Source organism: Metopolophium dirhodum, chromosome 7 (genome assembly GCF_019925205.1).
Source record: "Metopolophium dirhodum isolate CAU chromosome 7, ASM1992520v1, whole genome shotgun sequence".
Taxonomy (NCBI): domain Eukaryota; kingdom Metazoa; phylum Arthropoda; class Insecta; order Hemiptera; family Aphididae; genus Metopolophium; species Metopolophium dirhodum.
In genome coordinates this window covers 33221723-33234740 of record NC_083566.1, presented here as the reverse complement: position 1 = coordinate 33234740, position 13018 = coordinate 33221723, and the positions used below count along the sequence as shown (strand labels likewise).

General features: G+C 28.9%; 2 protein-coding genes and 1 pseudogene across 2 annotated transcripts; 1 reads left to right on the top strand and 2 right to left on the bottom strand.

Annotated features, from left to right (window-relative positions):
- Nucleotides 1–7755, bottom strand: part of LOC132948413 (uncharacterized) — a 225651-nt pseudogene extending 217896 nt beyond the window's left edge.
- Nucleotides 7756–7811: 56 nt separating this feature from the next.
- On the top strand, nucleotides 7812–10047 carry LOC132948415 (RNA polymerase II transcriptional coactivator). The gene is made up of 4 exons (XM_061018855.1): nucleotides 7812–7951; nucleotides 8047–8180; nucleotides 9532–9724; nucleotides 9784–10047. The coding sequence occupies exons 2-4, from the start codon at nucleotides 8115–8117 to the stop codon at nucleotides 9864–9866; spliced, it is 342 nt and encodes a 113-aa protein (XP_060874838.1). The 5' UTR covers nucleotides 7812–7951; nucleotides 8047–8114; the 3' UTR covers nucleotides 9867–10047.
- Nucleotides 10048–10581: 534 nt separating this feature from the next.
- LOC132948414 (uncharacterized) lies at nucleotides 10582–12339 on the bottom strand. Its single transcript, XM_061018854.1, has 4 exons — nucleotides 12288–12339; nucleotides 11885–12091; nucleotides 11442–11652; nucleotides 10582–11306 (listed from the first exon to the last, which is right to left on the bottom strand). Exons 2-4 carry the CDS (start codon nucleotides 11971–11973, stop codon nucleotides 11133–11135), a joined length of 474 nt encoding a protein of 157 aa, XP_060874837.1. The 5' UTR covers nucleotides 11974–12091; nucleotides 12288–12339; the 3' UTR covers nucleotides 10582–11132.
- Between the last annotated feature and the right edge of the window lie 679 nt (nucleotides 12340–13018).

The following is a 13018-nucleotide window of genomic DNA, read 5'->3' as shown; positions in this document are numbered from 1 at the left end:
ATATCAAATGTTGTAAAAAAATAAATTTCAGACGCTCATAAAAATTTAATTTAAGTTTCTTGTAGATATTTTTTTTTTTGATAAAAGTAGACAAACTTATGAGTAATCTTATATTACATTTTCAAATCTTAGATTTAAAAAGAAAAATTTTTATGAATTCTCAACTCAAAATAATTTGCTAATTTTCGTGATTTTTCAGTATTTTGTCAAAATTTGAACTTTAAATGCTTATAAATAAAAACTGTGACTAAGGATTTTTAATATTTTTCATCTGCCTTTGAAACAATAACCTAGGAGCCTTCTATTAAATTTTCAAGCTTTTTTACTCAACAGATAAAATTGTATTGATATTTATAGAAAAAAAAACTAAAAAAATTGAAAACTGACAATGTCCGTAAACAGCTCAAAAAGAGTCAAAATATTTGGAAAATGTTATGGTGTATAGGAAATGCTAATATAAACATTCAGTCAAAATTTCATGTCCCTACGGTCGTTTGTTTTAAAGTTACACCAAAAACCAAAATCGATTTTCTTGAAAACAGATTTTGCATAAAAATTCCCGTTTTTCCTTAATTTTTCTTTTGTTTTTCACGTCGCTTTTGAAAACTACTATTTTTACTTTTGACCCCCCAAAGTACCAACTAGATTCACTTTCCTATCAGAAAAGTTACTGTTGAAGAAAATCCAAGCACTTTTACTGTCTTAAAAGGTGATGACAGACACAAAAAAAAAAAATAAAAAAAAAACACACATCATTGTAAAATCAATACATTCTTCGCTTCTATCTAAAAGAGAACATAACAAAAATTATATTTTAGAATAAAAAAGATGGTTCTTCGTTGGCCAATATCAACATTCGGGTGATAGGATGATTTAACATATAATTGGAGGAACAAAAAGGGATAGAGAATGGATATACTGAGCGGGAATTAAAGACAGGAACATGAAAATAATTAACAGTCTGCAGTAAGTCAGGTGTACCAAGATTAAATTAATAACGGTTTCGAGCCCTGAATTTTATAAAACAAAATATTTATATTTTAATATAATAGGTATAGAGTGGTAAGGGTTTATTATGAATGGAATTTCATGTTGTATAATAATATGGTCATGTAAATTATTGCTTTCAATGCAAAGTTTTTTTCATTTTAATAACCAACACAATTTGAGCTGAAAAGAATAACGATATAATATTAAGAGTGTTTAAGAAAATAAACTTTTTAAATGAAATGTGTTCGTGGAAAAATTTAAATATAATGAAATACTGTAATTATTATTTTTCTCACAGTAATAAAATATACATACTAACCAAATAAAATATGTGTATTCATCATAAGTTTTAATATTGTTTTATAAAAGAACTTCAGCTATATGCGACGGTTAAGAAAAACAGTCACGATTCCCCTTCTGCTCGAAATTGTCAGCTTATGTATCATATTATTATAGCCCAATACAAAAAACCTAAAACGTATTATTTAACCTTGTAATGTATCTATTATTATAGATACTATTATTTTAGCTGATTTATGACTAAACACAAAATAATTTTAGTATCGTATTTTACATTTACTGTGGCTGCAGAGTCAAACTAGCCTCAATAATAGTCTTAAATAATTATTCGTTGATTGAAATTCAAAAATAAAAAACAGTTAGTATAATTCGTTTGCCCGAAAACATACATAACATTGTCATATAATATACCTGCGCTATTCAAACAGACTTTTCAATAATAATGTTATGAAGTCAATACTTTTAGAATAATAATTATTAAATATTAATCAATGACTCTACATTATATTATACAATATACGTTTACATAAAATTATAATTAAACCCGAATGGTACAGTGGTGGATTTTAGGGAAAAGGACCGCGGGCGGCAAACGTTAAAAGGGGTCCCCATTATTATAATACCATAGTAATTACGACTAAGTAAGACCAAATTGTTATGGACTTACAGAGATAAAAAGCCCGAGAATATTATTTTGCTTTCTTTTATCCAACAACAAGATTATATTATAAATATTATACAGTTTGAGTAGATGGTAAAAATATTTCACGAAATCTCCGAGTAAATAGTACGTGCTTTTTATAAGAAAACATTAACATATAGGTAATTTTAGTAATTCGATTTCATGGACAAAAAAAAACTAATTGGATTCGAAAACGGTTGTGTCAATGGTACAAATAAGATCATATTATATGTAAAATATTAATAATAAGAAGAAGAAGAAGACGAAGAAAATATCCATTTATAGTGCAATAAAAGTACCTACGGATTGCGTTATTAAATTATGTTGGACGTAAATACGTTTTAACAAAGTCTAATCAAGTACGCCTACTGCGGGTACAAATAAAATGGCGGTAGGTTACTAAGAATAATAGGTTTGGATTTTGGAAGATGTTTCTATGATCATTTGAAAATTAAAATCAATAATCGTGGTTTATAATTTGTTAAAAGGGGGACGAGGTGGCCGAGTGGTCTAACGCGACGGATTCGGCACAGCCGGTCCGAGTTCGATCCTCGACCACTGGGCGGCATTTTTCTCCGTGCAAGTCACGGTGTCCGGAGAACAAGTGCCGCCATCCCCCCACCCCGGGGCACGGCAGAAACCTACGGGTGCCCCATTAGAAATTCTGCCAAACACAACACACACGTGTACCAACCTACCCAATATAAAACCTACCAAACCTACCCAATATAAAAAAAAACCTACAGTGCCCTCCCCACACCCAATGGCCTATGTTGCCGCGGGTTACCCAATAAAAAAAAAAAAAAAATTTGTTAAAATGGTCGTAGTATAATGATTACTGGACACCAATCATTTTAAATGTATTTTGTATTCTTATAAAACCATTTTTAAGGATTATTATCCCTAGTTTATACATTTTAAAAACTTAGAAACTATATAGGTACTCATTCAACATTACAACTTTTGATTTCGATACATCAAAATTTTCAAAAAGTACGATCTGCTTAACTATTTACAGTAAGACATATTTAAAACACGCTGGTACTGACATGCATCATAACCTAATACCTTAGTTGGTATAATTAAATCTTAGTATATATATTTTGTAAAAAGAATGGTTTTTGTTTTACTAAACGATTTTAAAAATCAGAATTGAAATAAATTCAAAATGTGGTAAGCATAATATGCTTGGCGGATCACCCAATATATACATTGAATTGTGTAGAAAAAATATTAAAAGTTTAAAATGTCTGAACATTTTTCTTATATGGCATTACAATAATAGGCTATTAAAACTGATGTGCCTAGACCCTAGAGCTATATAATTATATGCTTGGACTTAATCATACCCTGTTTATAAATGCTTTGAAAATATATCCCTGGATATTAGAAACGAGGTATTAGTTTAATGTTCACTATATATTTTATAGATCACTGTTACGACATTTTCAGTTGCAATGAATAGTCACCCTCCAATGCATTTTTGATTTCAAAATCGTTCATTTCTTTTAGTATACCTACAATTTTTCGTTGGTACACCAACGATTAGGCCAAAAAGAATCGATCAGAAGTGAAATTGAGATCACCACTGGGATACCGACTGGAAGATACCTAAGAAATTACTCGCACTTTTACAGAAGGTTTGAAGACACTTGTGCCCATGTTACGAAAAATGTGCGGCGAAGAATTAAATAAAATGTTTGACTACTTAAATATTTATTATTTAATATATTATTTATTATTCAAACAAAAATTAAAAATTTAATAAAAACATATCTTAACTTGGTACCCACCTACTTAAATTGTTTTTTCTTAGTTACCTATTAAAATATTTATATAAGTAAGTGTTCCTCTTGATATGTTGTTCAGTAGTATGTTTATTTTAAAGATATACGCCAAGGTAAAAAAGAAACATTTTAGTTTTAGTGATGCATACTGCATAATAATAAAATAAAAATCAATGTAGTCAGTAGCCGCGTAAGTGGTAAGTTATGTATATACTAATAATTATACGATTATGGCAAAAAATAAATGAATATTCAGAGGTGAAGTTGGTGGTACACGTTAAACGATTTCAGAATTTGGATACCCTCAAGAATTAATAAATCATTTATAAAAGCAAAAGTAATGTCATTTTGCGATTAAATTCATGTAGGTACTTACATCTGAAAGTAGATAGATGACAATAGGTAGTCTAAATCTAATTGTTTTTATACTAAGACATATAATATGTACTTGGAATAAACACGATAGGAAATCTTACGAGTACAAAATATATATATAGTCGGTTAAAATAGATGGATGTATATAATGTATTATATTCGTCCCTGTGGACGGTTTCCCTCAACGAGGTCAGCTCACTGAATATTATTATACCTGAGTTTGGTGTGTATAGTATAATATACTACTGTATACATGAAGAAGAAATCTTTCTGTGAAAAACATTAATATTCAAGTACTGCTTGGGAAGTTATTTATTGCAGGTGGATGAAAGAATAAGAAAAGTAGTAAGCTTTCTAAATAAAAATGGCTACATAAATTTGATAAAAAAAGGAAATATAAAATATTTTAAAAGTACATATAAACCTAGTAAAACGTATAAAAAATAAAAAGATTACATTTATATCAAATTCAGCCGGACTTCGCTTTGCCCGCCTATATAAATGATTACACTACACTTGAATTTATAATAATTACCTACGAATACTATACCATTATATTATGTTAAAACCGTACTCGCAGTGCAATCACGCTGCATAGATTCAAAATACAATAATATGATTAATTGATTTAAAATAATTATTATAGTTTATATTTGTAATTTAATTGGTTGGAATATAATATACCCAAATATACCTACTACTACCTTACTATACCTTACTACTTACAAATAAATTTAAAAAGGATGTGTTCAATATTTTGTTTGATAAAAGGTAATTTATTTGTCGTGTAACATATATAGTGACTATTATACTCATAATCATTAGTTATTTTATCACAATGTGTAGGTAATCGTCAATAAATCTTTATATTCAATATTGTACATCAATTAATTTGCATATTCAATGAGATTATTATTATTAACATTATAAATTATTTTTCAATTTCATACATGGGATTTCGTATTCCTGTCACAATTTTTATTTTTTATAAGTACATTTGACTACAAAGTGTGTAATTTGTATGCAAATATATTTTATTGAAAAACTTGTAGAAAAAACATTAGTATATTGCTTTATCAACTAGAAATCAAAATGTATTTTTTCCGAAATTTGCATATTATGCATTGTCAGCAACAACAACCCTTGCATATTAATTCGAAATGTATATTTTTAAATTAAGGTGTTTTAGGTTGACAAATAATTTCAAACAAATATTTTATAGAAAGAAAACAAAGTTTTAATATGTATAACATACTGAAATCAAGGCCGTAATACTAAGGGGTGGGAGTTTTCAGGGGCTGGACCCTCTCTCCTAAATGTATTAAATAACATTATATATATACCTAACCGATAAAATATTGATTAAAACATAATATTAAATCTAAATAAAATTAGTATCTTGGCCAAGACATGCATACACTTCTCTAGTTTTAACATAAAGTAAATTAAAAATATTAATTATTACTCTAACAGGTGTTCAACGATTAATCTTGTTTTGTGATTATTAAAGGTATACCTATAATCCTTCAGATAATAATGGTATTTCACGACAACACTACTGTCAATACCAATAAATCATAACCAGATTTCGATTGTAAGTGCAAATTGCAATGATTTATTTACAAAGTATTTAATTTGTATTATTTATTTATTTATTTCCATTGATTAAATGTATAAAGAAATCTGTGACAGTAATGACTGATTGCCCATTGATGCATTGACCCATCCGATTCCTACATATTATTTTATTATGTTTAATACTAAATAATAGCACATATTATTATCTATATATTATATATATATATAGGTACGTGTTTTCTTTATTTTAAAAGTAATGTTTATTATATTGCACCGGGCACCCCATATGGTAAAGATCAATCAACATAATGCGTCCTATTATTATATCTAATTGGTGAATATTTTTGGTCATTATTTAGATTGATCAATTCGTTTAAATGTCAGCTAGTTAAATGGATAAAATATTTGAGTAACAGCAACCAGGAAATACAATTAATTAAGATTCTAGATGTCTTATCCGGAATATTGCGGATCAATCGGGCGGATCGATGTTTAGCAACCCATTTTTAACGATATAAATGTGATTTTGATTACCTACTATATTAACAGACAATATTTTTTAACAACACTGGTGGATAATTTTAAGCTAAATTTAGAATTTCTAAAATATGTGGTTTAAACCTATTTTATTAATTTTAGGGACTATTTCACTATCACCGTAAAATGTGTACAACATTGTTCGTGGTTTAGTAAATTATTATTAATTACTATGTTTTATATTGGTCACAGTTGTTTTACATGTAGTGTTGATAAATACTGTAACCACACATCAACACGTCGATTATATTTCAATATTTCAATATTTCAACTTAACGGTAACCTGTCGCGCCTATCCCCCCAAAAAATATGTTTAAATATATTTTGTTCTGCTAAAAACTAAAAATAAATTATTATACATTGCATTATGTAGGGTCTTTGATGGAAACGATGATGAGGAGAACCAATTATTAATGTACGTGATGTACGTTGTCATAGTATTTTTTAAGCATTTCGGCGCCATTGTGCTGATAACTTATAGACATTACATTAAAAATTTTAATAAACGGAGATATAACAGCAATAATAATATAAATCCAAGTTAAAAATTAAGTTCTGGTTATTTTTAAATAATATAAGCTCAAAGTTCTCAATATCGGCCAAATAAGTTCACTGAAATTTTTTTTAATCAACATTCGACAGGTTTCTATTTTACGATTATATCAGCAAACTGGAAATGTTACACCGATATTCACCTATACAATCACCGTGTTTCCAACGGACAATATTCAGAGAAAGCGTTGTTCTTTATAGTCCGCATCAAGCTTCATATAGAGGGTAAAACAAGAATAAATACTAAATAATATTTACTATTATAGTATTATTATCAATTAATAAATGGAAGATTAAATCGAATATAGCCATAACTGGTCCCAATATTTTTTTTTTACTTTTAATAAAATTATAACATTCCGATTTCCACCAAAACGTATAGTAATAAATAAGCTAAATATTACAATATGTTTTCAAGACTAAAATCACAACAATTTTTGTTGGTTATTATTATATAATAATATATCCTAGCACAAATCTTGACATTTTATTAATATAATAAAAAATCATTAGTATTTCCAACATACGTTCATAGTGGCATAAAAAAGCTCAATCGATAAAATAGTCGTGCTATTAATATAATAAAATAATAATAGGCAAAATAATAAAAATGTATTAGTTTTTTACATTTTGGAAATAGCCAGCCAGCTGGGGGTGCTAAAATTTAAGGGGGATGCTATATGCGTCCCCCTATATTTGCGCCAATTCAGTCATTATATTATGTTTTTACGATCGCCACCGGACTCGGTATAGATGGTAGTCCACGGTACAATTTCGATAATAAATTTGTATCGTTGCCTGCGAGAAGTCAGAAGAACGAAGAACTTACCTTAACGACGACAAGAAGTTCGTCCGATTATCGCGAGGGTACGCGCAATATTCGCGAGCGGCGCCTCCCGCGAAAGTCAACAAGTACAACGCGAATTCACCGAGGGAACGTGTCTGAACGTTACTAAACTCGTACGCGGGAAACGTACTCGCGGTACGAAAACTTCACGATCCGCAGGGCTGTCCCGTCGGGCGCGCAAAAACGCGGAACTGTACATTCGTCCGTTAATTAACGCGACACCGATCGGTCACACTGTAACGACGACCGTGTTTGAGGTTACGACTATGAGTTTGTGACATTTGTTGCCGTCAAGCATATCAAGTAAGTTTAGCCTTCATCTTAATAAAAATTGAATTGAGATCCGTTGTCAAACTGCTCTCGTGAGCGTCCTTATATAGTTGTATTTCGATTTTCAGTATTTTCCAACCGTCCCCGTTCAGCGAATTGGGATTTCCACGTTACAGGAAAACGAAACGTTCTCACAATGGCGCCGAAAAAGTCCAAACGTAGCGCCTCCGAATCCTCTTCTTCGGACTCCGGACCCGACGACGTAAGTCCTAGACTGATGTGGTCAAAAAATTAACTGCTCATGTTTGATGATAATGTGGTGGTGACTTTTGATTGAAATAATATCGCGTACTCTGGTACCTTTCCCCGGAGATTTTTGTCTGTACAATGCCGTATAAAAATTTAGTCCAACGACTTCGGGAATCCGACCGTATGGTACTTATTTCAGACAATCTTCTTGGCACAATATAATAATATTATGCCGACGGTGTATTATAACCTCTGTTAACCTTTAGAGGGTCCGATGTAATCCGCATATTATGTGATGTCTCTGTCGACTTACAAACATACAGTATACTAGATAATTTGTGTTCAGCAGAACCAATTTTGTGTTGTACGTTAAACTACTATCAAGTTTAAAGGCAGGTAAGAATATTATTTGTGTACACTTCAGTTATATTTTTAATTTTAAGCAAGTTATAAGTATGTAAAGTAGAACTGCCATTAAAATTAAAATTACGAGAAAAAAACCACCGAGAACACAGATAATATTCTTACCCTTTTTTCAAAGTTTCTTTGGTGATTAAAAAATTGGGTTATATATACCTGATTTGGAAACATTAAAACTAACAACACAAGATGAATTTTGTTGATGTTTGCTCATAATTGTTCATTCATTATTTAACTAGTTAGGTAGATACTATGTAATAGCTTGCATACAAAATATAGATCACTTACTAAACTATAGTCGTTTTTCAATAGAATAAACAAATTAATACACATCTAGGTACCTATTATAATAATATATAATGGACATACGTTGAATATTTTTTTATATATTGATCTTAAAAAAAAATCAAGTTGAAGTACTTTTCCAAAGATCCATTTTGGACATGTAAATACACGAGTCACCCTTGAGCTTTATTTAATAGAACAATCAAATAATAAAGATAATGTTTAAATAAGATATAACAAACTTGAACCCAATACCTATAACGCTATGTCCTACGTGAACGCGAAAAACAAAACAGCTTGATTTTTGCCGCGTTTGGAACAGCATGGTCAGAATATAATTTGCCCGCACTCTCCGCGTTCACATAGGACATAGCGTAATAGTTGCATAATAATATAATTGATATTGGTTCGTACTTCTTACTATATTTAAATACAATTCAAGTAAAGTATTGAATGATTAATTTCTTTAATATATTTATAATACCATATCTTTCTTCATTTCAGTAATTTACTAATTCATAATCAATAATTTATTGTTATAGGTAAATCATATTATCTTAAATAATATGACATTATTTATTATATAGAAGTATACATATTAAATAACCATAATAATTAATAACAGTGAATTTTAATGTCTTAAATTAATTTGGTTTTAGAGAAATCCTCCTCCAAAAAAGTCTAAACCTTCTGATAAAGGAAGTTCCAAGAAAACCAGCTCAAATGAAGAAGAGCATTCTTTTGCATTGGATAAAAATCGTTTTGTTAAAGTAAGGGAATTCCGTGGTAAACTTTTCATTGACATCCGTGAATTCTATGAGAAGGATGGAGAAACACTTCCTGGAAAAAAAGGTAAATAAAAAAAAATTGAATCCTAATCTTTATTTTAAATGTTAATATTATGTTTTTAGGCATATCTTTGTCTGTTGGTCAATGGAACAAACTGAAGGAACAAATTGATGACATTCAGGAATCTGTTGAAAAATTGGGATAATAATTTAAAAAATTTTTAACATGCCAGACTTGTTTTTTTTAATTTATTTATAATATTAGTTTGTTTTAATGTATTATCTCATAATTAAGCACTAAGCGTTAAATTATAAGCTGAACTATAATTTTGTACTTCATACTCCTAAAGTATTTTAATTTACCAAGTATAATATAAATTTCATTGATATTATGTTTTATTATTTAATTTGAATTTAAAATAAAATTCATTACTCATCATTAGAAATAGAACATTAAAAGAGCACACTACACCAAAAAATGTTTTCTGCGAACTATTCTTAAATATTAAATTATCAAAATTAAACTATTAAAAACAATTTGGTTAAAATTGACTTTTTGTGCTTAAGACAATAGAGATATCAGAATTTTATTCAAACTTTTGAGATAATGGCTGATTGCCCATGTCATTTTGCGATAAGTGACTGCTACCACTACATAAGCATGCTTAACAAAAATTACTATTATAAGATTTTATATATTTCTAAAAAACTAAACACGTAGGATAAATTCTGGTTCAACTAACATCTTCAGTGCATAAAAACATCACATATGTACAACAAAAATTAAAAAATATACTTTAAATGTAATTAAATTATTATGTGAAGCTAATAACTTAAACACGTTTAAGATAAACCTGGCCCAATTACGTTACATGTCTTTATTCCATTCCCTATAACTTGTTGAATAATGTGGGTAGTAACACTAAAGCTAAACCATTTTTGTTAAAAGTCCCCCCAAAAAATTTTGTCAATTAGCGCCTATGGTCTGGCGGTACGTGAATTGGACACAACCGAACACCATAGAAAGCCGCCAGCAATATATTCTTATACTAAAAAATTTAAAAAAGTGGGTAAGTGTATGTCACTCTGCTGTACAGTAGGTTACAAGTGGGTCACTGTAATGGATAGTGTTAAATTTGAATTCAATGATATAATATCATTGTATAAGAAAAACGATTCTGAGCGAAAACGGTCAGTCAGCCTATGAAACTCCCATATTGATGGGCCTATTGATGAGTTGTGAAATTGAAGGAATTAAAAATCCAAAATACATACTTTTGTCACCCTGTAAAATATCCAAACAAACGGCAAGAGGTTCCATTATAAAAACATAATCGTTTAACCATTCTCTATCTGATTTGTTTAAGCGATTAACATTTAAATCATCACACATTCTTAAAAATGTCCCAGGATTTTTTTTAAATTGTTGCAATAAATGTTTGGTTGAGTTAAAAAAAGAATTCCACCTAGTTTCATTGGGAGTTTTTAGATAGACGCCTAAGTATTTTTTTAGCAATATCTCCTGAAGTTGTGGACCTATTTTGTTTGTTCCATAGAGCTGTGCATTTGGCAATAGTCTGCCTTCTTTGTTTTTTAAAAAGTAACAAATCACTTCCTGTACATTTGATCACTGCATTTTCAATATCCTGAAAAATATTATAAACAAAATTATTTATAACAATTAAGTACCACACATGAAACCACTATATTATACCTATTGATTAGTAGGTCAAATAATAGTTAAACAATTTAAATAATTTAGTAGTATCTTAAATATTTACATTTGTTGCAACTAAATTCAACGTATGTGCAGCACATCTATGATGTTTTGGTAGACTGTAATTAAAGTCATCCGAAAAAACAATTTCATTAAAAATATCAGCAATGTTGATCATTTCAGCATTTGTTTCTTCTTCAATCTCATCAGTATTAATATTAGTATCTGTATTACTATCACCGTGGTTGTCAATATTATTTTCTTTTCCAAAAATTCTGAAATTGTTGTATTAAGAATAAGTAATGATGAAAAAATAATTTGAAAAAAACAAATGGTTTTATCAGCCTAGAAAATAGATTTAGAATTTATATAATAATTTATAATTTTATCATTAATAAAATTAACTCATGATGAGTAATAGCCAATAGGTTAATTATTTTAAAATCATTAAATAATAATTAATAACTTTTGAATTTTATAATTTATCATGTAATACCAATTACTTACTTAAAACTCTTAACAAAATTTGAACCATTATCTGTAGTTGTATAACTTATTTTGTTGTTTGTATCATATTTTAAGTACACAGATTCCATTTCCTTTGCTAATACATCAAATGTATGTCTCCCTTCCAATCGTTTTACAGTCAATACACATGATTTTCTAGTTAAATCTTCATCAATTATCCAATGACAAGTAATGCCTATGTATGATCTATCAACAAATTAAATTTCTAAATGTTAGCAATGGCGGTTTTGAAGGTGTGACTGCCCTCCCCTTTGGGACATGTTAACATCTCTTAATATGGAAACATATGTTGTGCCATTGTACTAAATTTGCCTACCCCTTAAAGTTTTGTCAAAATTCTACAAGTATTTACAAAATAATATTAAGTTTGTAAATAAATTACCTTTTAAATTTTGTGGTCTGTCGTTTGTTCAGTGTTAAGCACTCGCACTGCTTTCAGCGGCAGCAGGGCGCAGGCAACACCAATGTTGAACGTATTTCGTAATAAAAATAACTAATAATAGACATAAAAACCTTTAACTAGATAACAAATAAACCCAACTTTCACACAAATCAACAAATATCGTAATCATAAGTTATTTATACATTTTGACCACTATTGTGATACGACCGATACGAAAACTATAATGTTCATGATTTATAATAATATATTAATATGTCTTGTCACAACTTTAAGACTATTTCTCTGGATCAGAAAAAATTTTTTTTTAATAAATAAAAAATACAAATAAAATTTTTAAAAAAAAAGTATTTAAAATAGTATTCAAATACAAAAAAAGGTGGATAAGTGGATGTCGTTCTGCTGTACAGTAGGTTACAAGTGGGTCACTGTAATGGATGGTGTTAAATTTGAATTTAATGATATAATATCATTGTATAAGAAAAACGATTCTGAGCGAAAACGGTCAGTCAGCCTATGATATTACCAAGTATATTTGATGATATTATTGTGAATAAAGTAATTTATATATTATAACCTATTTACGCGGAGCCTTGTTTTAAATGTTCAACCCTTAGCCATAAAAGTTAAACATTTTATACATTTTTAACTACAAAATAATTAATAAATTATAAATTTGATAAATGTTGTCAAAATTTGAACTATAAAGGCTC

Coding starts and splice junctions, on each gene's coding strand:
- LOC132948415 (XM_061018855.1), top strand. CDS start 8,115: ATGGCGCCGAAAAAGTCCAAACGTAGCGCCTCCGAATCCTCTTCTTCG. Junction 8,181..9,531: donor CGGACTCCGGACCCGACGAC/GTAAGTCCTAGA, acceptor ATTTGGTTTTAG/AGAAATCCTCCTCCAAAAAA. Junction 9,725..9,783: donor AACACTTCCTGGAAAAAAAG/GTAAATAAAAAA, acceptor TTATGTTTTTAG/GCATATCTTTGTCTGTTGGT.
- LOC132948414 (XM_061018854.1), bottom strand. CDS start 11,973: ATGGAATCTGTGTACTTAAAATATGATACAAACAACAAAATAAGTTAT. Junction 11,653..11,884: donor AATTTTGTTAAGAGTTTTAA/GTAAGTAATTGG, acceptor CAACAATTTCAG/AATTTTTGGAAAAGAAAATA. Junction 11,307..11,441: donor TGAATTTAGTTGCAACAAAT/GTAAATATTTAA, acceptor AATATTTTTCAG/GATATTGAAAATGCAGTGAT.